Here is a 25,471-nt window from a genome sequence, read left to right as displayed (position 1 = left end):
GATCGCCAGCCTGATTTCCACGCCCTGAACATAGATCGCCAGCCTGATCCCTGCCCTGAACATAGATCAGCAGCCTGATCCCCGTCCTGAACATAGATCGCCAGCCTGAATCCCGCCCTGAACATAGATCGCCAGCCTGGTCCCCGTCCTGAACATAGATCGCCAGCCTGGTCCCCGTCCTGAACATAGATCGCCAGCCTGATCCTCGTCCTGAACATAGATCGCCAGCCTGATTTCCACGCCCTGAACATAGATCGCCAGCCTGATCCCTGCCCTGAACATAGATCAGCAGCCTGATCCCCGTCCTGAACATAGATCGCCAGCCTGAATCCCGCCCTGAACATAGATCGCCAGCCTGGTCCCCGTCCTGAACATAGATCGCCAGCCTGGTCCCCGTCCTGAACATAGATCGCCAGCCTGATCCTCGTCCTGAACATAGATCGCCAGCCTGATTTCCACGCCCTGAACATAGATCGCCAGCCTGATCCCCGCCCTGAACATAGATCGCCAGCCTGATTTCCACGCCCTGAACATAGATCGCCAGCCTGATCCCTGCCCTGAACATAGATCAGCAGCCTGATCCCCGTCCTGAACATAGATCGCCAGCCTGATCCCTGCCCTGAACATAGATCGCCAGCTTGATCCCCGCCCTGAACATAGATCGCCAGCCTGGTCTGCCCCCGGAAATTTTCCAACATAGCAGGAATTGTGACGGGTGCAACCCGACCTGAAAATCGGACAAATGTATTATTATAGTAATTATTCAATTTCAAAACAAATTTGAAGTTATGAGAAGTAAACTCATCATGATTTTAACTTTACACACCCAACAGAAACTGAATGGGGTAAAAATGGCTGGGTAACTGGAATGGCCTTTGAGATTGGCCAATTAGAATACGAGTGTATATAACAGGTGGGGCGATTCTCCAATATGGAGCCCAAGTGTTCGCGCCGTCGTGAATGCCGTTGTGTTTCATGATGGCGCGAACCGGGCCCGGGTACGACTGATTCAACATGGGGTTGGTGTTCAGGGGCCGGCCGTGCCAGGAAGTAGGCCCGGGGGTGGGGGGAGTGGAGAGTCCGGCCCAGCGATCGGTGGGCCCCGATCGCGGGCCAAACCCCATCGGAGGCCCCCCCCCCCCCGGGTGAAGTAGCCCCCCGACTGTTCGCGCAGAGTTCCCGCCGGCAGCGACCAGGGGTGAACGGCGCCGACTCTGTCGGATCCGCGCGGCCGCTCGGCCCATCCGCCGGAGAATCCAGCGGCCGGCGCCGTGCCGGTGCAAATGGCGCCGATTCTCTGCACCTCGGAGAATCGCACGCCTACGTCGGGGCGTCATGGCGCGGTTGCAGCGATTCTCTGGCCCGGCGCGGGGCTCGGAGAATCGCCCCCAGGGAGTATCAGATCCTCTGCACTCCCGGTGTAGACAGCAGACTGAATGGTCATGGTTGTTCAGATGTTGGGTTTGTAAATAAAAGGAATTCTGGTGATGTGACTTCTGCCTCCGTGGACTCATTACAGTGGCGATGAGGAAAACGGAACTACCCGAAGAAACCTGCTCATCAGCAGCTGCCGCGTATTGAGGGTTAGCCACTGACAGGCAAAAATGCCTTTATTTGGAAAGTTGGACTCTTTTGCCCCTGCAGTGGAAGACTGGGCCCAATATGTAGAGCGGATTAAGTACTTTTTTAGAGCAAACGATATAATTCCGGATGAAAAGCAATGGGTCATTCTGCTGACCGCGTGTGGGCCAGCAGCCTTTGTCATTATGCGCAGTCTCACTTTTCCGGAGGCACCGGACACAAAACCTTTCCAGGAATTGACGGACTTAGTAACAGAGTACTATAACCCTAAGCTACCTCTGATCCTGCGAAGGGACCGGTTTTAGTCAGCATTTCGAGACACTGGGGAGTCAGTTACAAACTTTTTAACAAGATTAAGGCGATTAACAGAGGTTTGTGAATTTGGCCTGACGCTAAATGAGATGCTCCGAGACCGATTGGTATGTGGAATAAATAATTCAGCAATACAGAAACGTCTGTTAGCAGAGGCCGAGCTGGATTGCAAGCAAACATTGCAGCTGGCTTTGTCCTCATAAAAAGCGGCAAGCGGAGCGCATGAGTTACAGGGTACTCCGATGGAGGTAGATGCCCATACCAGTGAAACTGAGTTAAGGGACTACCGCTGGGGAATAGGCAACTGCATAGCCACCCTCACGAACGACTCAGATACTAAGTTAACTAGGCCCACTCGCAGAAGCCCTCCCAAGTAAGGGTAAATTATGTCCAGCCAGACCAAAAGTTCTCAACGATAAACACCCTGAAGGGCCTTTTTCAGTATACATTTTACCCTTCGGGGTATCATCAGCTTGTGCGATATTCCAGAGGACAATGGAGAATATATTGCAAGGGCTACCACAAGTCGCCATTTACCTGGACGACGTACTCATTACAGAAAAAACAAAGGTAGAACACCTGCAAAACCTAGAAAGTCCTTAGGAGGTTTTCAGCAGCAGGCATGCACCTAAAGAGGGAGAAATGTGTTTTCCTAGCACCTCAAGTAACCTATCTGGGGTACAAGGTTGACAAATCAGGGCTACACCCTTTGGAGGATTGGGTGAGGGCGATTAAAGATGCCCCGGCCCTCACCACAATCCAGAGTTAAGGTCGTTTTTAGGACTGGTGACATATTATGGAAAGTTCATACAGAATAGAGCTTCCATCTTAGAGCCACTTCACCAATTACTAAAAAAGGGGCAAGCCTGGGAGTGGTCCGCCAGCCAAGACAGGGCTTTCAAGAAGATAAAAAACAGCTTTCCTCAGAGAATGTCTTGGCACACTATGACCCCAGGAAAGAGTTGGTGCTCACGTGTGACGCGTCTCCATATGGCGTTGGTGCAGTTTTGGCACACAAGAGGGCAAAACGGACAGGAACGACATATAGCGTTTGCTTCCAGGGCGTTGGCAGCAGCAGAATGAAAGCACGCCTAAATCGAAAAGGAAGAACTGGCTGTGATCTTCGCAGTGAAAACATTTAATCAGTACTTGTACGGGCGGACATTCATTATAATTACAGACCACAAGCCATTGCTGGATTTGTTGAAAGAAGACAAAGCAATACCACAAATAGCTTAGGCCCGGATCCAATGCTGGGCCCTACTACTGGCGGCGTACCAGTATCAACTGGAGCATCAACCAGGAACCCGGGTGGCAAACGCCGATGCACTAAGCAGGCTGCCATTACCGGATGCCCCGCCATTAGTACCCAAAATAGACGAAACGGTAATGACGTTACATTTCCTGGACATCCTTCCAGTGGCCGTACAAAACATTCGTTTATGGACCCAAAGGGTCCCGGTTTTATCAAAAATAAAACACATGGTGCTAAATGAGGAGATGGAAAGACCGGTCCAGGCGGAATTCCACCCTTACTGGAGCAGAAGAGAGCAGATCATTGTGAAAGATGGGATCCTGCTATGGGGGGCCCGAATAATAGTTCCAAGTCAAGGCTGTCGAGCCATACTGGCTGAACTACATCATGGGCACCCTGGAGTCTCAAAAATGAAGATGCTGGCCAGAAGCTATGTCTGGTGACTGGGCCTGGACACAGACATAGCGGCATTGGTAGGTCGGTGCCAAGAATGGCAACAAGGGCAGAAGGTGCCACCGGCAGCCCCGCTGCACCCATGGGAATGGCCAGGTAGAACATGGTCTCAACTTCATGTCGATTTTGCAGGGCCGTTTATGGGTTCAGTGTTTTTTATAATAGTAGACGCCGATTCCAAATGGCTGGACGTCTACAAAATGAACTCTGAAAATTCAACAACTACCATTGAAAAACTCCGCACCTCGTTCGCAACTCATGGTATCCCGGAGGTGTTAGCTTCGGATAATGGATCAGTTTTCACCAGCCAGGACTTCACAAAATGTATGAAGTCGAATGACATTTGGCACATAAAGACGGCACCATACCACCCGGCATCGAATGGTTTGGCAGAGAGAGCTGCTCAGACCTTAAAAGTCAGGTTGAAGAAACAGTCAGCAGCATCATTGGACACCAAACTGTCACGCTGCTATTTGACCACAGAACAACCCCACATGCCACAACGGGAATAGCACCGGCGGAGCTACTCATGGGCAGACGACTCTGAACCCGGCTGAGTCTACTATTCCCGAATTTAGGTAGCAGAATAGAGCGACACCAAGAGGCCCAATGCAGGGGCCACGACAACACTCGCCGAGAAAGACAGTTCAACATGGGTGAAAATGTATGGGTCAGAAATTATGCGAATGGCCCCACATGGGTAGCAGGAACAGTCAAGGCCAGGACAGGACCTGTGTCGTATGAGATACGTGTAGGAAAACATGTAATAAAGAAACACCTGGACCAGGTGCAAGCCTCAGATTCGTTTCCCCCTCTGGAGCTGACTCAGACCAGCATATCAAGGATCGTGGAGACTCCTCCCCGACAAACTATTCACTCCCCTCCGACACCACTGGTGAGGACATCGGCCTTGGATATGGACACTGTGGATGATGCTGCAGCTGTACCTCTGCCGCCGGAGGAAAGGGGCGAATCGCCTCTCAGGAGCTCACATCCGAAAAGACGGGCATCTAGCTGTTACAACCCCCCTTCGTCGGAGACCGAAGTGGGGGAGCCGGAACAGCGCAAAAACGAAGCAGGAGACCCATGAGTCACGAGGCCATGGGGACTCCACGGACTTTGCGGGGCGGGCGGGGGTTGTAATGACTTAGGCGAGGCCTTTGGGATTGGCCAATTAGAATACGAGTTCCCTGATTAGTGGCCCAATCAGGGAACCCCTTTCTGTGTATATAACAGGGAGTGTCAGATCCTCTGCACTCCCGGTGTAGACAGCAGACTGAATGGTCATGATTGGTCAGCTGTTGGGTTTGTAAATAAAAGGAATTCTGGTGACGGGACTTCTGCCCCCATGGACTTATTACAGTAACTTGCTTGCCAATGCCAATGCCCTTTTTGATTCTCATTGTTTTCTGTTTTAATCTATACTTCTGAGTGGTTGACAAAGCACATCTGCCTGAAGCCAGAGAGCATCTACTTTAAATATGCAGATCAGAGTTTGCTGAACCGTGAAGCATTAGTGGATTTCTCACTAGGTGAAGTCAGTAGGGAGAGGAATCAAGGCTGTAAGTGTGTTAAAATCATCCAGGCTTCACATTTCTGAGTTGGAGGTGGGATGGTGGGGGGAATAAGAGTGGGATGCTTTGCTCTGCCCAAATTCTACGGCCAGTAAAAATTAGGGCTTGCTGTGAAATGATGTCATCCCTTTTGAGTTGAGACTGACAGTTTTACATAATGTACAAAACAAAGTCCATTTGTTTAATTTAAATATTGAAATAATTTAAAGCAACTCTGCATGTGATGCTATCTATTTCATCATTCAGATTAATTTTTTTTTCCACATCTTTCAGGTCCAGCATTGCAGAAAATTTCTACTCTTTATCATATCTCTATTACAGCCCAGTTGCTTGTCTGAGCACAGTTTTAGTTGGATTAATAGTTAGTATGATCACTGGTAAGTAAAATTAATGTGTAAATTGTGACAAGTCAGGACAAAAGTCTGGCCAAATGGTATCAACATAAAAACACATTTTATACAAAACATTGGTTAGATCAATTACAAAAATGTTTTTATTAAAGGAACTGTTATTATAGATGTTGTGTTAAAGCCTTTGAACATCTTTGGAAACCCAGGGCACCAACAAATAGAGGAAACCTATTTCAGAGCTTGTCCCTTTTTCTCTGCTTTGCTTTTGGCAGCTCAGTGTATATTCTATAAATCTGCCTTTGTATTCATGTTTCTGGTTGTAACCATTCTGCAAACTGCAATAAAGATGGTGCCTATCATATTCAAAATGGAAGTGGCTTCTAAAGGTACTACATCTACAGGTGGTACCAGATGCATTACATATAATGACGCTATATCTGTGCACCTACACCACCTGGACTGCAGGGGTTCATCACCAAGGGTAATTAGGGATGGACAATAAATGATAGCCTAGATAATAAATGCCCACATCTCGGGAAAGAATTTTACACAGTTACATGATCGTGAATGAATATTGAGCTTTTTTTCAATTAAGGGGCAATTTAGCATGGCCAATCCACCTACCCTGCACATCTTTGAGTTGTGGGGGTGAGACCCATGCAGACATGGGAAGAATGTGCAAACTCCACATGGACAGTGACCTGGGGCCGGGATCGAACCTGGGTCTTCGGAGCTGTGAGGCAGAAGTGCTAACCACTGCACCACCGTGCCACCCTTAGTATTGAGCTTTTTATCTGAATTCTCTACGTTGTACTATTCAATCACCACAAGGTGGCAAAACTGCACTGTATTTACTGAAGCACAGCAGATATCTTTGTAAAGAACATGGGCTGGATTTATTGGAGCCAACTGGAGCAGGCATAATGGTGGCTGGGGAGCAGGAGAATCGGGTGGGCATACTCGCTTTGGATTCCCTACAGCAGGAAAACTGTCCTTAAATAAGTTGGGGGTCGGAAGGACCCAATGTTGGATTCCTGTCTGCTGGCCACAGGATGGAGTTCATTAATGAATCACTAGAATTTAGCAGTAGCTCAGGGATTCACTTGAAATTGTATGGCAGTTCAATGCCTGCTGGAGACCACACGGCAAATCCTGTAGGATTTGCCTGCGGGCCCATGGGTGAAGAGGGGCAGTTTGATAATGTGCATTGCGCCAGTGAGATGTTGATGAGTCGTCGCCTCCATACCCGTTTTGAGTCTCATCCTTCCGGATATTGGCGGAAAAGTCCATTGCACTCAGGACCGAACTGAGGCAGACACAGGTCGCCGCAGGCCACTGCAAGGGTCCGTACCGGGAGACGCTGTACATGTCCGGCCTTTCATCGGAGGGGCCACTTGGATCCCGGGCTTCGTGTTGGCAAAAACAAGTCCGGTTTCTCACCAAATACGGGCAAAGGGCCGAGAGTCGCCAAGCGGACCATCTCCAAAGCTGTGTGCCAAATACTCCCACCATACCGGCCATTGATTCAGACGTCTCATCTTCACCGCTGCCTGGCCACCCCTGTGGCACCAGGTTCCACCGGTTGCCGAGGATTCAGTGGTAATTTTTGAGGATGCCCAAGATGCCGGACGAAGAACCGCCTAGCTCCGACTCAGAAACCGAGCAGGACATTCTGCCACCGCTGGAGCTGCTCTTACCAGCTCTCGTGGCCACAGTGGCATTGCCACTGCCGCTCAGATGCTCGTCGCGTAAATGCCACTTCCTGGTCCAATGTACGTCTCCTGATGCTGCGAGGTTGGTGCCTGGACGCATCCACAGGGGAAACTGTCGAAAGGCCCGGCGCACTGGTATCTCTTACCCTGAATGTGGGATTTTAATTAGCTTTTCCGAATACAATTAAGTTTTCAATTCTCTCTAAAAGTCCCTTTAGTAAATTACTTAGATTCTCTCGCCCCTTTAATCATTTAATCTCTAGAAAGATCCCTTAACAAACCATACTCGTTATCAGCCCTGATAAGTTTTTTAAAAAAACATTGTTTTAAGGCATTTATGATTCCATAACAACAATTACAAATGTAAACATAACTCAGTAAATAAAACTCCCCCAACCAACAACCATACCCAGCCAACGTGGCTTACACACACAGTTCCCTAGCCCCTCCTCCCCCACTCACTGATCTCGTCTAAACTAAACTATCTCCTCCAACCCCCCCTCATTCCCTAACCCCTCCACCCTTTATTGTATCTGCTAGCAGTTTAATTTTACCCGAAGAAGTCGATAAACGGCTGCCACCTCCGGACGAACCCAAACGTTGATCTTCTTAAGGCAAAATTGATTTTCTCAAGCCTGAGAAATCCTCCCATGTAGCTAACCCAAACCCCTGATTTCGGGGGCTCTGAGTCCCTCCACGCTAATGAAATCTGTCTCCGGGCTACCAAGGAGGCAAAGGCCAAAACGCCAGCCTCTCTCGCCTCCTGGCATCCAGGGTCTTTCGACACTCCAAACATTGTCACCTCTGGACTCGGTGCCACCCTGATCTTTAATACTGTGGACATGACATCGGCAAATCCCTGCCAAAATCCCCTAAGCTTCGGACATGCCTAAAACATGTGGACATGATTTGGGGTCCCTCCCGCACACTGCCCACACCTGTCCTCCATCCCTTCAAAAAACCTGTTCATCCGGACCACCGTCATGTGTGCCTGGTGAACCACCTTGAATTGTATCAGGCTAAGCCTGGTACATGATGAGGACGTGTTGACTCTGCTCAGAGAATCCTCCCACAGACCCACCTCTAGCTCCTTACCCAGCTCATCCTCCCACTTATGCTTAACCTCCCCTCTCTGGGTTCCCTCCCACTCCATGAGCTCTTTATAAATTTCCGAGACCTTCCCCTCCCCATCTCCCATTTTCGAAACCACCTTGTCCCATATCCTCTGGGTGGTAGAAGCGGAAAGGTTGAAACCTGTCTTCGTACAAAGTCCCTCATCTGCAGATAGCGGAACCCATTCCCTCCTAGCAGTTCAAACTGCTCCTCCAAATTCTCCAAGCACGGAAAGATTCCCTTCAATAAACAGGTCCCCCAGTCTCTCAATCCATGCTCTCCGCCACCTCAGAAACCCCCAACCAGCCTCCCCAGTACAAACCGATGGTTCCCACAAATTGGAGCCCTCCACTCCCATATGCTTCCGCCACTGCCCCCAAACCCTCAGAGCTGTCACTACCACCGGGCTTGTGGAGTACTGAGCCGGCGAGAATGGCAGAGGTGCCGTTACCAATGACCCTAAACTTGTGCCTCTGCGTGATGCCGCCTCCGCCCGCTCTCATACCGACCCCTCCCTCACTACCCACTTCCTAATCATAGCTATATTTGCCACCCAGTAATCATTCCTAAAGTTGGGTAAGGCCAGCCCGTCCCCCCGGTTCTGCTCCCACAGCACCTTCCTTACTCATGGGGTTTTACTCGCCCATACAAACCCAGAGATCACCGCATTGACCCTCTTAAAAAAAACTTTTGGGATCAGGATAGGGAGACACTGGAAAATAAACCAAAATCTCAGGAGAACCATCATCTTTACGGTCTGTACCCACCCCGCCAGTGACGGCGGGAGTATGTGACATGTGAAAGTCCTCCTTCATTTGCTCAACCAACCAGGCCTGATTTAATTTATGTAACTGCTCCCATCCTCGTGCCACCTGAATTCCCAAGTATCGAAAACTCTTCCCAACCACTTTAAACGGCATCTCCCCCACTCCTCTCCTACCCCTTCGCCTGGATCACAAACACCTCATTCTTAACCATATTCAGTTTATATCCTGAGAAATGGCCAAATTCCCCTAGGATCCACATAATCTCTTCCATCCCCCCTAACAGGTCAGAAATATACAGGAGTAGGTTGTCTGCATAAAACAAGACCTTGTGCTCCCACCCCCAGACTAACCCCTTCCAGTCCTTTGACACTCTCAGCGCTTTCGCCAATGGCTTTATAGCCAAGGCAAACAGCAATGGAGAGAGTGGACATCTGTGCCTCGCCCCCTGGTACAGTCTAAAATACTCCGAGCTCACTTGGTTCGTCTGCACACTCGCCACCGGTGCCTGGTACAACAACCAGACCCAGTCTACAAAACCCTGCCCAAACCCAATCCGCCCCAAGCACCTCCCACAAATAATTCCACTCCACCCGGTCAAAGGCCTTTTCCGCGTCCATAGCGACCACCACCTCCACCTCCCTACCCTCAGTGGGCATCATGATAACATTCAAGAGCCTTCTAACGTTAGCCGTTAACTGCCTTCCTTTGACAAATCCTGTCTGGTCCTCCCCATCACCCCGGGACACAGTCTTCTATTCTCTAGGCCAAGATCTTGGCCAGCAATTTGGCGTCTACATTCAAAAGGGAGATTGGCCTGTATGACCCACATTGTTCTGGGTCCTTCTTCCGCTTCAGAATCATTAAATCGCTGGCTTTTAAAGCAGACCAAGGCAGGCCAGCAGCACGGTTCAATTCCCGTACCAGCCTCCCCGAACAGGAGCCGGAATGTGGCGACTAGGGGCTTTTCACAGTAACTTCATTGAAGCCTACTCGTGACAATAAGCGATTTTCATTTCATAGAGACCGAAGCTTGTGACATTGTTGGGGGAAGGACCCCTAACCAGCAAGGGCCCCAGCACCCCCAGAAAACTTCTTGTAGAATTCCACTGGGTATCCGTTCGACCCCGGGGCCTTGCCAGACTGCATAGCCTCCAATCTCTCCACTACTTCAAAGAGCCAGATTGGAGCTCTCAGATCCTCCACCCTTGTAAACCCCAGCCATTCCAAAACCGCCTCATTCCCTCCACCCCAGCTGGGGGTTCCGACTCATACAGCCTACTATAAAATTCCTTGAACACCCCATTCACCCCCGTTGGGTCCAAGATCGTGTTCCCCCCTCTATCCTTCACTCTTCCTATCTCCCTAGCTGCCTCCCGTTTCATGAAATGAAATGAAAATCGCTTATTGTCACGAGTAGGCTTCAATGAAGTTACTGTGAAAAGCCCCTAGTCGCCACATTCCGGCGCCTGTTCAGGGAGGCTGGTACGGGAAGCTAACATCCTGCTAGTCTTCTCCCCATACTCATACACCGCCCCTCTCGCCTTCCTCACTGCCCCACTGCCTTCCCTGTAGATAACAAACCAAACTCCATCTGTAGCTTCTGCCGCTCCTTCAACAGCCCTGCCTCCGGGGCCTCCGAGGACATCCTGTCCGCCTGGAGAATCTCCCTAACCAGCCTGTCCATTTCCACCCGCTCCGCATTCTCCCTATGCACCCGTAATCACTACTGCCTTCAATGCCTCCCATACCATTGCTGCCGAAACCTTCCCGGTGTCATTTATCTCCACATAATTCTGCATGGCCTCCCTCACCCATCCACACACCTCCCCATCTGCTAACAGTCCTACATCTAATCTCTAGTATGGACGCTGGCCTCCCTCTTGCATATCCATAAATTCACCCAGTGTGGGGCATGGTCCGACACTACAATTACCGAGTACTCGGTGTCTACCACTCCCGCCAGGAAACCCCTATCCAAAACAAAAAAAATCGATCCGGGAGTACACTTTGTGTACATGGGAGAAAAAAGAAAATTTTGTTGATCTCAGCCATCCAAACCTCCACGAATCTACCCCTCCCATCTGTTCCATAAACCTCTTTAGTTCCTTCGCAGCCGCTGGCACCCTCCCTGTCCTTGAACTCGACCGATCCAGCCTCGGATCTATAACCGTTTTAAAGTTCCCCCCCCCATAATCAGCTGATGCGGGTCCAGATCCGGAATCTTCCCCAATACCCGCCTCATGAACTCCGCGACGTCCCAGTTTGGTGCATAAATGTTTACCAACACACCAGCATCCCCTGCAACTTCCCACTCACCATAATGTATCTGCTCCCCCCCCCCGAGTCTGCCACTATACTTCCCATGTCAAATGACACCTGCTGATTAATCCAAATCGCTACCCCCCTAGTTTTAGAGTCTAGCCCCAAATGAAGTACTTGCCCCACCCATCTCTTCCTCAGCCAGGTCTGATCCACCACCCTCAGGTGTGTCTCTTGAAATATTGCAACATCCGCCTTTAAACTCTTCACATGCACGAATACGCAAGCCCTCTTGACTACCCCATTCAGCCCTCTCACGCACCATGTGATCAGCCTGGTCAGGGGGAACCTCCCCCCCCCTCCCCCGGCCGATCAACCACATCCCTTCTTAGGCCAGCCTCCAGCCCGTGTCCCGTGCCTCTTCAGGCCCGCCCTCAGGCGCCCACCGTCAACGACCCCTGCCCTATCGCCATTCATCAATCCTTCCCCTGTCAGCAGATCTCCCCCCGCCCTCTCCCTCCCCCCACCCCATAACAAAATAACAATCCCAACTCCCAACAACAAACTTATCGCCTGCGTGCCCCCCACTGTGCTTCTGTGAGCTAGCCCGGTGAGCCCCCGCCCATGGCGCCAAGCATCCTCCCCCCCACTGATCCCCCTCCGCTCGCTTGACCAACTTACATATGCAAATATTACAATCCCCAACATACACAAAGAAGAAAATTCCACCCACCATTAAGAACAAAGTTGATCTGCAAACAAAACTGAGCAAAGGCCCCAAACTTAGTGCAAAACAATACATACAAAACAATACATACAAGAAAAGACGTTTAACAGAAGCTCTAAAACAGGACTTCCAGGTGCGGCGATGACCAGCTGAGTCGCACGTTTCGGCAGCTCCCGGTGAAACGGACTTTTGGGCTCTTGATAGGAGCCCCAACGACAATTTTGACGGCTAAAAACACTGTGCGGTAAACCAGAAGGGAATCCCCCCTGGATACGGATGAAAAAAGGAGGAGAAAGTGGCCGGATTGCAGTGGATCCTTTAGAACAGCGGCAAGGAAGGCAAGCAAAAACCAAGATGGCGTCGGAAGGTGGCAGTTTAACATGGGGCCCTGAACAACAAGAGTTCTTGAAATGCTGTGTGGAAGAGCTCAAAAAGGAAATGAAGAAAGAGCTGTTGGCCCCGATACTACAGGCGATCGAAGGGCTAAAGGAGGAACAAAAGACCCAGGAGCGGGAGCTTCGGGTCGTGAAGGCAAAGGCAGCCGAGAATGAGGACGACATAAAGGGCCTGGTGGTGAAGACGGAGACGCATGAGGCACATCAGAAACGATGTGTGGAAAGGTTGGAGGCACTGGAGAACAACGCAAGGAGGAACAACCTGAGGATTCTTGGTCTTCCTGAAGGTGCGGAGGGAGCGGACGTCGGGGCATATGTGAGCACGATGCTGCACTCGTTAATGGGAGCGGAGGCCCCGGCGGGTCCGTTGGAGGTGGAGGGAGCATACCGAGTGATGGCGCGAGGACCGAGAGCAGGAGAAATTCCCAGAGCCATAGTGGTGAGATTCCTCCGTTTTAAGGATAGAGAAATGGTCCTTAGATGGGCAAAGAAAACTCAGAGCAGTAAATGGGAGAACGCGGTGATCCGCGTTTATCAAGACTGGAGTGCGGAGGTGGCGAGAAGGAGGGCGCGCTTTAATCGGGCCAAGGCGGTGCTTCATAAAAAGAAGATAAAATTTGGAATGCTGCAACCGGCAAGACTGTGGGTCACATATCGAGGGAGGCACCACTACTTTGAGACGGCGGATGAAGCGTGGACTTTTATTGTGGAAGAAAAACTGGAATGAGCGGGTTATTAAAAAGAACGTTTGAACAAAGTGGTGGGGCGAATGTGGGGGGGCGAAGAGGGGGGTTAAAAAGGGGGGAAAGAGGAGTTTTATGTACTAATCCTGCGATGTGGTAACTTTTCTCTCTTCCACAGGTGGTGATGGGGGGAGGAGGGGAGGTGGAGGAGATGGGGCGTTGGCCATTGGGGGCGGGGCCAAGGGAGAAGCGCGGGCTTGGTTCCCGCGCTATGATAATCATGGCGGGAATAGAGAAGCAGGAAGGAGGGGGCGTCGCACGGTGCGAGCCGAGGTCACGGGGGGAAGCCGAGGTCGGCCAGAGTTTGCTGACTTCTGGGAGCAACATGGGGGGAGTAATTACGCTAGCGGGGGATCTAGCAGAGGGGGTGGGAGGGGGGGAATTACTGGGTTGCTGCTGCTGGGGAGAGGGGGGAGCTGGTATGGGAGGGGATGGGCGGGGGGGCACCGCCTGGGGGAGATACAGCTGCGTGGGAACCGGGTGAGGAGCTGGAAAAAGGGGATGGCTAATCGACAAGGGGGGGGGGTAGGAAGCCCCCCAACCCGGCTGATCACGTGGAACGTGAGAGGGCTGAACGGGCCGATAAAGAGGGCACGGGTACTCGCACACCTTAAGGCAGATGTGGTTATGTTACAGGAAACGCACCTGAAACTGATAGACAAGGTTAGGCTACGCAAAGGATGGGTGGGGCAGGTGTTCCATTCGGGGCTAGATGCGAAAAACAGGGGGGTGACTATATTAGTGGGGAAGCGGGTAATGTTCGAGGCAAAGACTATAGTGGCGGATAACGGGGGCAGATACGTGATGGTGAGTGGCAAACTACAGGGGGAGACGGTGGTTTTGGTAAACGTATATGCCCCGAACTGGGATGATGCCAATTTTATGAGGCAGAATGCTAGGACGCATTCCGGACCTAGAGATGGGAAAGCTGATAATGGGGGGAGATTTTAATACGGTGTTGAAATCAGGGCTGGATAGGTCGAAGTCCAGGACTGGAAGGAGGCCGGCAGCAGCCAAGGTACTTAAAGATTTTATGGAGCAGATGGGAGGTGTAGACCCGTGGAGATTTAGCAGACCTAGGAGTAAGGAGTTCTCGTTTTTCTCCTATGTCCATAAAGTCTACTCGCGAATAGACTTTTTTGTGCTGGGAAGAGCGTTGATCCCGAAGGTGAGGGGAACGGCGTATACGGCTATAGCCATTTCAGATCACGCTCCACACTGGGTAGACTTGGAGATAGGGGAGGAAACAGGAGGGTGCCCACCCTGGAGAATGGACGTGGGATAATGGCAGATGAGGGGGGGTGTCTAAGGGTGAGGGGGTGCATTGAAAAGTACTTGGAACTCAATGATAATGGGGAGGTCCAGGTGGGAGTGGTCTGGGAGGCGCTGAAGGCGGTGGTTAGAGGGGAGCTGATATCAATAAGGGCACATAAAGGGAAGCAGGAGAGTAAGGAACGGGAGCGGTTGCTGCAAGAACTTTTGAGGGTGGACAGACAATATGCGGAAGCACCGGAGGAGGGACTGTACAGGGAAAGGCAAAGGCTACATGTAGAATTTGACTTGCTGACTACGGGCACTGCAGAGGCACAATGGAGGAAGGCACAGGGTGTACAGTACGAATATGGGGAGAAGGCGAGCAGGTTGCTGGCACACCAATTGAGGAAAAGGGGAGCAGCGAGGGAAATAGGGGGAGTAAGGGATGAGGAAGGAGAGATGGAGCGGGGAGCGGAGAGAGTGAATGGAGTGTTCAAGACATTTTATAAAAAATTATATGAAGCTCAACCCCCGGATGGGAGGGAGAGAATGATGGGCTTTTTGGATCGGCTGGAATTTCCCAAGGTGGAAGAGCAGGAAAGGGTGGGACTGGGAGCACAGATCGAGGTAGAAGAAGTGGTGAAAGGAATTAGGAGCATGCAGGCGGGAAAGGCCCCGGGACCGGATGGATTCCCAGTCGAATTCTATAGAAAATATGTGGACTTGCTCGCCCCGGTATTGACGAGGACCTTTAATGAGGCAAAGGAAAGGGGACAACTGCCCCCGACTATGTCTGAAGCAACGATATCGCTTCTCTTAAAGAAGGAAAAGGACCCGCTACAATGCGGGTCCTATAGACCTATTTCCCTCCTAAATGTAGATGCCAAGATCCCGGCCAAGGTAATGGCAATGAGAATAGAGGAATGTGTCCCGGGGGTGGTCCACGAGGACCAAACTGGGCTTGTGAAGGGGAGACAGCTGAACACGAATATACGGAGGCTGTTAGGGGTAATGATGATGCCCCCACCAGAGGGGGAAACGGAGATAGTAGTGGCGATGGATGCCGAGAAAGCATTTGATAGAGTGGAGTGGGATTATTTGTGGGAGGTGTTGAGGAGATTTGGTTTTGGAGAGGGGTATGTTAGATGGGTGCAGCTGTTGTATAGGGCCCCGATGGCGAGCGTGGTCACGAATGGACGGGGATCTGCATATTTTCGGCTCCATAGAGGGACAAGGCAGGGATGCCCTCTGTCCCCATTATTGTTTGCACTGGCGATTGAGCCCCTGGCGATAGCGTTGAGGGGTTCCAAGAAGTGGAGGGGAGTACTTAGAGGAGGAGAAGAACACTGGGTATCTTTGTATGCGGACGATTTGTTACTATATGTGGCAGGCCCGGCGGAGGGGATGCCAGAAATAATGCGGATACTTGGGGAGTTTGGGGATTTTTCAGGGTATAAATTGAACATGGGGAAAAGTGAGTTGTTTGTGGTGCATCCAGGGGAGCAGAGTAGAGAAATAGAGGACCTACCGTTGAGGAAGGTAACAAGGGACTTTTGTTACCTGGGGATCCAGATAGCCAAGAATTGGGGCACATTGCATAGGTTAAATTTAACGCGGTTGGTGGAACAAATGGAGGAGGATTTCAAGAGATGGGATATGGTATCCCTGTCACTGGCAGGGAGGGTGCAGGCGGTTAAGATGGTGGTCCTCCCGAGATTCCTCTTTGTGTTTCAGTGCCTCCCGGTGGTGATCACGAAGGCTTTTTAAAAAAGGATTGAAAAGAGCATCATGGGTTTTGTGTGGGCCGGGAAGACCCCGAGAGTGAGGAAGGGATTCTTACAGCGTAGCAGGGATAGGGGGGCGCTGGCACTACCGAGCCTAAGTGAGTATTATTGGGCCGCTAATACTTCAATGGTGAGTAAGTGGATGGGAGAGGAAGAGGGAGCGGCGTGGAAGAGATTAGAGAGGGCGTCCTGTAGGGGGACTAGCCTACAGGCTATGGTGACAGCCCCATTGCCGTTCTTACCGAGGAACTACACCACAAGCCCGGTGGTGGTGGCTACATTGAAGATTTGGGGACAATGGAGACGGCATAGGGGAAAGACTGGAGCCTTGGGGGGGGGGGTCCCTGATAAGAAACAACCATAGGTTTGCCCCGGGGGGAATGGATGGGGGATATGGAATGTGGCAAAGAGCAGGAATAACGCAACTGAAAGATCTGTTTGTGGATGGGAAGTTCGCGAGTCTGGGAGCGCTGACCGAGAAATATGGGTTGCCCCAAGGGAATGCATTCAGGTATATGCAACTGAGGGCTTTTGCGAGGCAACAGGTGAGGGAATTCCCGCAGCTCCCAACACAAGAGGTGCAGGACAGAGTGATCTCAAAGACATGGGTGGGGGATTGTAAGGTGTCAGATATATATAGGGAAATGAGGGACGAAGGGGAGACTATGGTAGATGAACTAAAAGGGAAATGGGAAGAAGAGCTGGGGGAGGAGATCGAGGAGGGGCTGTGGGCAGATGCCCTAAGCAGGGTAAACTCGTCGTCCTCGTGTGCCAGGCTAAGCCTGATTCAGTTTAAGGTATTACACAGGGCGCATATGACTGGAGCACGGCTCAGTAAATTTTTTGGGGTGGAGGATAGGTGTGCAAGGTGCTCGAGAAGCCCAGCGAATCATACCCATATGTTTTGGTCATGCCCGGCACTACAGGGGTTTTGGATGGGGGTGACAAAGGAGGGGGGGGGAGGAACCAGAAGGACTCTCAGGGTTGTTAATATATACTGTATAATATGTATAGGTCGTTGCTACAGATAATTATATATTGGACTGTTAAATTATATTTTTGGAGAGTGTTATTTGTGATAAGGCAGTTGCCAATTAGGGTTAGTTTTCATTTTTGTTATTTATTATTTATTCATTTTCTGTTTATAAAATAGGTCATTGTTATTTGTGTTGTTATAATATTGTGTAAAGGATGCACAATGTACTGTGTTGGTTGACCAAAAATTTTCAATAAAATATTTTATAAAAAAAAAAGAAATAGAGAATCCAGCCCAAGGAATTTGACACATATCTGCTAAAACTGGAACCACAGGGTGGATAGCATGAAAGGTAAAGGGTAATATATCTGTAGCATAATAACTGGAGAAAGAGAGACAGTAGCAGCAGCTACCATCACAGCCACACCCAGCTGCAGAAAACAGTCTCCCGAAAACAAGTTATTGCCAAACGGGCAGCCGGTTACGATCCAATATTCAAACTGAGCAGATTTCGTCTTTGCTGTAACCGAAGATGGTTTTCCGAAACGTGGCAAATACCTGTGCTTGGTAATTATCTGCTGGATTTAGCTCATAGAGTTATATAACAAATGATGGGTATTTTTTGGAACAAAGGGGCATCTCAGAATTCAGGAAATGTCGGTAGTTGTGAATCAAGGGGTAACTGTGTGTGTATAGTCAACGGTGTAATTAAGTGCTGCAGTGTATTATCGTCCTTCTTGTCAATTTTTTTCTTTTAAGTTAATGGTTAATAAATATTCTTTCCTCATTGATCACAAAAAAAAAGAAGTTCTAAAACACAACTACTCGTCCCCAAGTTCAATGTCCTTCATCTCCTGCCAGTCCCTTGTCCCTGATAAAGTTCTTTGCCTCTTAAGTTTCTCGCCCTCATATGTGACCCACAAACGTGCTGGGTACAGCATGTGGAACATCACCCCTTCTTAAAAAGGGCCAATTTCGCTTTATTGAAACTCGCCCTTCTTTTGGCCAGTTCCTCATCCAGGTCCTGATAGACACGCAGCTTGCTGCCTTCCCATCAGCAGTGCCTCGTTTGCCTGGCCCACCTCAAGATCTGTTCCTTGTCCAGGAACCGTTGCATTCGTACCGCCCTCGGTGGCTTGTTCCTCTGCGGCTTTCTCATAAGTGCCCTGTGCGCCCTGTCCACCTCCAAGGGCCGAGCAAATGCCCCTTCTCCCAGCAACTTCTCAAACATACGCGCCACATATGCACCGGCGTCCGTTCCCTCGCTGCCCTCCGGCAGGCCGACAATCCTCAGAATCTGTCTGCACGATCTGTTCTCCAGATCCTCCACTTTGTCCTGCAGCCTCTTCTGATGGTCCTTCATCAGCCCATCTCCATCGCCATCGAGGCTAGCTGATTTTCGTGCTCAGCCACCGCCCCTTCCATCTTCTGGATCGCCCATGCCTGGGTTTCCAATTTCTGCTCCATGCGATCAATCCCCGCCTTTATCAGATCCACCACCCTGGACAGATATTCCTTTCACTACTGAGCAAATTTCTCATGGAGAAAGGCCACATGTTGCTCCGTCGACCACTGGGCAGGCAGTTTCGGTCCCTGACCTTCCGCCATATTTCCCTGTGTCGCAGGCTCCACACCTCGACCAACGTTCTCTTCTTCTCAGACCACTTCTGGTCAACGAATCCGTACACTGGTGGGGAATCCTCCTCGTCTACTTCACCAACACAGTGGGCGCAATTCTCCACTCCCACGCTGAAGTGGCTGCGCCGTCGTGAACGCCGTCGAGGTTCACGACGGCGCGGAACGGCCCCGGTCCCGACCGATTCAGGCCCTGACAATGGGCCAGTATCGGGGCCGCGTCATCTACCCGCGCCAGGCCTTGTCGCCCGCGTAAAAGCGGCGCCGCATAGATGACACGGCCGGCGCCGCATAACGGACGTCATCCGCGCATGCGCGGTTGCCTTCCTGTCCAAATCCGCCCCGCAAGAAGATGGGGGATGGATCTTGCGGGGCCGCGGAAGGAAGGAGGTCCTCCTTCAGAGAGGACAGCCCGACGATCGGTGGGCACCGATCGCGGGCCACCCCACATTGCAGGTGAAGCCCGGTGCAGGATCCCCCCCTCGCCCCCCCCACAGGCCGCCCCCCCAGCGTTCATGCACCGCCCATGACTGCAGCGACCAGCTGTGGACGGCGCCGGGGGGAACCCGCCGTTTTGGCCTGGCCACTCGGCCCATCCGGGCCTCAGAATCGCGGGGGTGCCGGAGAATCGCCATTTTGGGTGTCTCTGGCGATTCTCCGGCCTGCGGCCCGCGAAACTCGACCGGGCCGTTCCCGCCGCTTGGGAGAATCGCGGGAGGGCCAGGCGATTCTCCCAGCCGGCGTGGGAGTTGAGAATCGCGCCCCTTGTTTTGTCGATCAGATCCACCGTATATCGGGAAAAAGGTCCAAAACGTCCACCACGAGCGGGAGCCACCAAATGTGCGACCACTCACAGCATGGTCGCCCCCGGAAGTCATCTGCCCTAATACGTTATTATAATAAACCATATTCATTATTTCCCTGCTACAGACCCCCTTTTGGCCTTTGGCCGAGCCCAAGTTAGCCACCTCTCAGATGCCAAATGTTTCCTTTACTATCTGCCACATTGGTATTGACTAAATATCCAGTTTTGGTCTGTAAAAGTATGTGGTAAGACAATCTGTATTATCCGACCCTTTATTGCAGGCATATGATCCCTTAGCTTATTACCCCAATTGTTCAGTCTAATTCCTCATCGTCATTTCTTGTGTGTCTTTCTAGTACGGAAAATGGGGCAAGTCAGGTACAAAATCAGTATCGTTTGGATTAAGGCCAGGAACCTGGGAGATAATACGAATCAATGTGTGTATTTGTATCTTTGAGCCCCAATCCCACAAGTCTTCCCACCATGTGGAAGTGTCGATCAGATCAACAGTGTCCGCTAAGGCTCAGGCTTGTTGTTGAAGTGTGTAGTACGTTCCATACATTCTCTGAACCTTTTTTCAAATCATTGTCAGACGTCCCAGCAGAAAGGAAATTGCATAGGAGTACTGATTCCTGTGCCGGATTGTCCTTCACTGTTCCTCTGTTCCTCTCCTGTATATTCCCACTCGCTCCACTTTCCCTACCCATGCAGATACTTGTGGGTGAAACACACTATGATTAGTTGTGGGCTAATAAACCGATTGTTTCATATCTAAGGTGCTGCTGCCATGTGTAAGATAATATCTCCTTTTACCCAGGTATGCAATATGGGTTGGCTCTTTTGAAGCCCACCCACATAGCCTCCATTGTACAATTTACTGTAGCATTAAACCCACACCTTACCTCTTCAGTTTTGGATATCGGATGTGCACACACGACTGAGATAGCTTCTACTCTACACCCATCTAAAGCTGTGCTGATAATGTTTCCCTCTTTCTACAGTTACAATGGAATGTTATGGTATTTAACATAATGACTTCCTCCAATTATCCCAACATTCTCTACTCTTTAGGAAACCCTGCCAGGTGTTCACTTGGGTACAATGGGTACTACTAATACAATATCTTGTATAAGATTAATACAATAAGATTCATATCTTATGATTCATAATAAATTCAACTTTATTATTACCAACCAGGGGCTGGTTTAGCACAGCTGGCTTTTCAAGCAGACCAAGGCAGGCCAGCAGCACGGTTCAATTCCTGTACCAGCCTCCCCGAACAGGCGCCGGAATGTGGCGACTAGGGGCTTTTCACAGTAACTTCACTTGAAGACTACTTGTGACAATAAGTGATTTTCATTTCATTTCTTAAAATAAATTTAGATTAGCCAATTATTTTTTTTTCCAATTAAAGGAGCAATTTAGCGTGGCCGATCCACCTAACCTACATATCTTTGGGTTGTGGGGGTTGTTATAACCTGCCGACCTACCATTGGCTGGGGACTAATGACTATCCCACAATCCTGTGGGAGTATGAGCTTCCCCAATGAGGGGGGCAGAGAAACCACTAGTAAACTCCTAGTATAAATAAAGCTGGCCAGTTCAGGAACCAGCAGGAAGGAGTATGTAGCAAGGGAAGTTACTGCTACTGTTATGTATATAGGTTATAGTAAATAAATGTTATTACTTTGTATCCTTAAAACTCGTGCTGGATTCTTCGTGGCCCTCACAAAACTGGCGACGAAGGTTAAAGTGAATAGCTGTCTACACTGCTGAAGCCACCTCCCTGGATTTTTGTTGGATACAGGTTGGAAGTTGTTTTCTATTATACCATGCCTCTGTACGGACGTTTGGATGTTTTTGATGCTGCGCTGGAAAGCTGGAACCAGTACACACAACGGATGCGTTACTATTTCCGGGCAAACAATATCACTGAAAACGAGCGGCAGGTGGTCATATTGCTCACCGCCTGCGGCCCACATACGTTTGGGGTGATTAGGAGCCTTACGTACCCAGCTGCGCCGGACACCAAAACGTTTGATGAACTTGTGAATATAGTGGGGCAACATTTTAACCCAACCCCGTCCACGATAGTCCAGCGTTACCGGTTTAATACCGCTGAGAGGACCCCTGGAAAATCCCTTGCCGATTTTCTATCCAGGCTACTCAGGATTGCGGAGTACTGTGACTATGGTGAGACCTTGTCAGAAATGTTACGCGACCGTTTGGTTTGCGGTATTAACAATGCGGCCACCCAGAGAAAGTTGTTAGCGGAGCCAACATTGACTTTTAAACAGGCCATTCAAATAGTATTGTCCCGAGAGAGCGCAGAGCGAGGAGTACAGGAGCTTCAGGGAATGGAAGTGCATGCCTTGGGGCCAAACCCCTTCCGTCCGAAAACATCCCCCTGCACTCCTGCGATAACTTGGGCGAGGCAACGTCCGGACCGACAGCAGTGGCCGTCGGACATTCCTCCCCGAAGGGAGCCTTCTCCAGAGCCAATGGATGAGGAGCCATGTCTGTGTCAGACTTGTAGGCGCCGACCCAGTCGCGGACGGCGGTCCTGGGGGCGCCAGAGGCACCGTCGTTCCGACCAAAACTGCGACCAGCCCAGGGGCCGTAACTGGGACCAGCCCAGAGGCCGTACCTTCCATGTGGATGAACCTGCGGCGACTACTCCTGAGGACGTGGAGACGGAGGACGACTGCCTGCAGCTGCATTGTGTGGCAGCTCCCCGTGTGGCCCCCATTAAGGTGACAGTACGGGTCAATGGCCACCTGCTTGAGATGGAGTTGGATACTGGCGCAGCAGTCTCCGTGATCGCCCAGAGGACATTCGACCGCATCAAGCAGGGTATACAGACCCTTACATTAACCGACTCACAGGCCAGGTTGGCCACCTACACGGGGGAACCACTGGACATTGCAGGAACTACAATGACCCCTGTTGTCTATGGACGCCAGGAGGGGCGTTTCCCACTTATCATGGTGCGCGGCCATGGGCCCAGCCTGTTGGGTCGGGACTGGTTGCGCCATTTGCGGTTGCAATGCCCCCTCCAAACAGTTTCTGAAGGGTTGACTGAGGTGCTAGGATGATACCCAGATGTATTCAAGCCTGGTTTGGGGAAAATAAAAGGGGCCGTAGCCCGTATCCAAGTTGAACCAGGAGCCACGCCGCGCTATTTCCGGGCGCGCCCAGTGCCTTACGCCTTGCTCGAGAAGGTAGAAGGGGAGCTCACTCGTTTGGAGAGTTTGGGTATTATCAGGCCCGTCCGTTTTGCTGACTGGGCAGCACCAATTGTACCTGTAATGAAGCCAGATGCCACAGTTCTCATGTGTGGCGACTATAAACTTACAGTGAATACGGTTTCCCGACTCGACCGATATCCAATGCCTCGCATAAAGGATCTCTACGCGAAACTTGCAGGTGGACTCTCGTTCACAAAATTAGATATGAGTCACGCCTACCTGTAGTTGGAGCTGGACCCTGCCTCCCGACCATATGTAACGATTAATACACACCGGGGCCTGTATGAATATACACGGTTGCCCTTTGGAGTATCCTCTGCCTGCGCAATTTTTCAACATGTTATGGAGGGCATTTTGAGAGGTTTACCACATGTGGCTGTCTACCTAGATGACGTTTTGATGACAGGGACGTCGGAGCAGGAACATTTGGAAAATCTGGAGGCTGTCCTTAGACGCCTTTCGGAGGCTGGAGTCCGTTTACGTCGCACAAAGTGCGTATTTCAGGCAAAGGAAGTAGTCTACCTAGGTTATTGGGTGGACCGCGAAGGTCTGCATCCCGTCGCAGAGAAGGTACGTGCAATTCAACATACCCCCGCCCCGACTGACACTTCGCATCTTCCTTCTTTTCTTGGTCTCGTAAACTATTACGGGAAGTTCCTCCCCAATCTGGCAACTACGATGGCCCCTTTGCACCTTCTGCTAAAGAAAAATCACACCTTTGGGTTTGGGGTCAGCCGCAAGAAACCGCATTCCGGCGGGTAAAGCAACAATTGTCGTCGTCTGGGTTACTAACCCACTTTGATCCTGGAAAGCCTTTGCTCGTCACATGTGATGCATCCCCGTATGGTATTGGGGCCGTCCTGTCCCACAAGATGGAGAACGGGGCCGAGCGACCGATAGCTTTCGCCTCCTGCACATTGACTGCAGCGCAGATAAAGTACACGCAGATTGAGAAGGAGGGCCTGGCAGTGGTTTTTGCGATGAAACGATTCCACCAGTACGTGTATGGCCGCCATTTCACTATCGTGACTGATCATAAGCCCCTGCTGGGACTTTTCAGAGAGGATAAGCCAATACCGCCCATTGCTTCTGCACGGATCCAGCGCTGGGCTTTGTTGCTTGCTGCATACGAGTATTCTCTGGAGCACAAACCAGGCACGCAGATAGCAAATGCCGACGCACTGAGCCGATTGCCTTTATTGACCAGTCCCATGTCGATCCCCACGACCGGTGAGGTGGTTGCAACCCTAAATTTTATGGACACCTTGCCTGTCACGGCATCACAGATCCGTGAGTGGACCCAGACTGAGCCAGTCCTGTCAAAGGTTCGGCACATAGTCCTATATGGTGGGCAGCATAGACAGCTCCCAGGCGAGTTGCGGGCATTTTCCTCCAAGCTGTCAGAATTCAGCGTGGAAGACGGCATCCTCTTGTGGGGGAGGCGTGTGATTGTCCCGGAAAAAGGCCAGGAGCTGATACTAACAGACTTGCACAATGGGCATCCAGGCGTGACCAAAAAGAAAATGTTGGCCCGGAGTTATGTCTGGTGGCCAGGCCTCGACACCGACATTGAGAAGGTGGCCCAAAACTGCTCCATTTGCCAGGAGCATCAGAAGCTTCTGCCGGCCGCGCCCCTACATCACTGGGAATGGCCAGGGCGGCCTAGGGCACGCTTGCATGCAGATTTCGCAGGCCCTTTTCAAGGATCCATGTTCTTTCTACTAATTGACGCCCAGTCCAAATGGCTAGAGGTGCATAAGATGCAGGGGACAACGTCCTGCGCAACAATTGAAAAGATGCGTTTATCGTTTAGTTCGCATGGCCTCCCCGAGGTGCTGGTCACGGATAACGACACTCCATTCACGAGTGAGAAGTTTGCGAGGTTCGCGAAGATGAATGGCATCCGCCATATCCGCACTGCCCCGTACCACCCGGCTTCAAATGGGTTGGCAGAGCGCGCAGTGCAGACATTCAAAAGAGGCCTAAAGAAGCAATCTTCCGGATCAATGGACACGAGACTGGCTCGCTTTTTGTTTACGTACAGGATCACCCCCGTGCAGTGACTGGGGTAGCTCCCGCAGAACTCCTAATGGGCCGGAGACTTCGCACCCGCCTTAGTATGGTTTTCCCGGACATTGGCGCAAAAGTACGCCGCACACAAGAACGGCAGGGACAGGGATTTTCTCGGCATCGGCCGATTCGACAGTTTGCGCCCAGTGACCCAGTGTTCGTTCGGAATTTTGCTGGTGGTGCCCAATGGGTTCCTGGTGTAATCTTTCGCCAAACGGGCCCTATATCTTACCAAGTGCAAGCCCAGGGTCGTCTCCAGCGAAAACATGTAGTCCACGTTCGGTCCAGAAGACTATCCCCTCAAAAGATTCCCCGCCCCCGGAGCTCATTTCTACAGCCGCAGAGACCAGAGACAAGGGAAGGTCGTCCTCACGATCTTCCACTGGCGCCTCACTCGAAGCCTGCGCAGGTCGTTATGGGACCGAATGGAGATAGAGACGCTGACATGACGGAGGCAG

General features: G+C 51.0%; 1 protein-coding gene across 4 annotated transcripts in view; it reads left to right on the top strand.

The window, feature by feature from the left end:
* The window catches only part of LOC140395696 (sodium-coupled monocarboxylate transporter 1-like), a 342,990-nt gene that overhangs the window by 275,115 nt on the left and 42,404 nt on the right, over nucleotides 1-25,471 (top strand). For 2 of the 4 annotated variants that reach the window (XM_072483772.1, XM_072483771.1), the window contains exon 15: nucleotides 5,449-5,552. The exons of the other annotated variants lie outside the window; for them this stretch is intronic. In XM_072483772.1, the coding sequence (XP_072339873.1) occupies nucleotides 5,449-5,552 (104 nt within the window). The remainder of the gene's footprint in view (nucleotides 1-5,448; nucleotides 5,553-25,471) is intronic. 4 annotated transcript variants of the gene reach the window in all.

This window comes from Scyliorhinus torazame, chromosome 18, assembly GCF_047496885.1.
Source record: "Scyliorhinus torazame isolate Kashiwa2021f chromosome 18, sScyTor2.1, whole genome shotgun sequence".
In the NCBI taxonomy this organism is placed as follows: Eukaryota; Metazoa; Chordata; class Chondrichthyes; order Carcharhiniformes; family Scyliorhinidae; genus Scyliorhinus; species Scyliorhinus torazame.
Note: the sequence above shows the minus strand (reverse complement) of the source record. Positions and strands in the feature narration are given on the sequence as shown.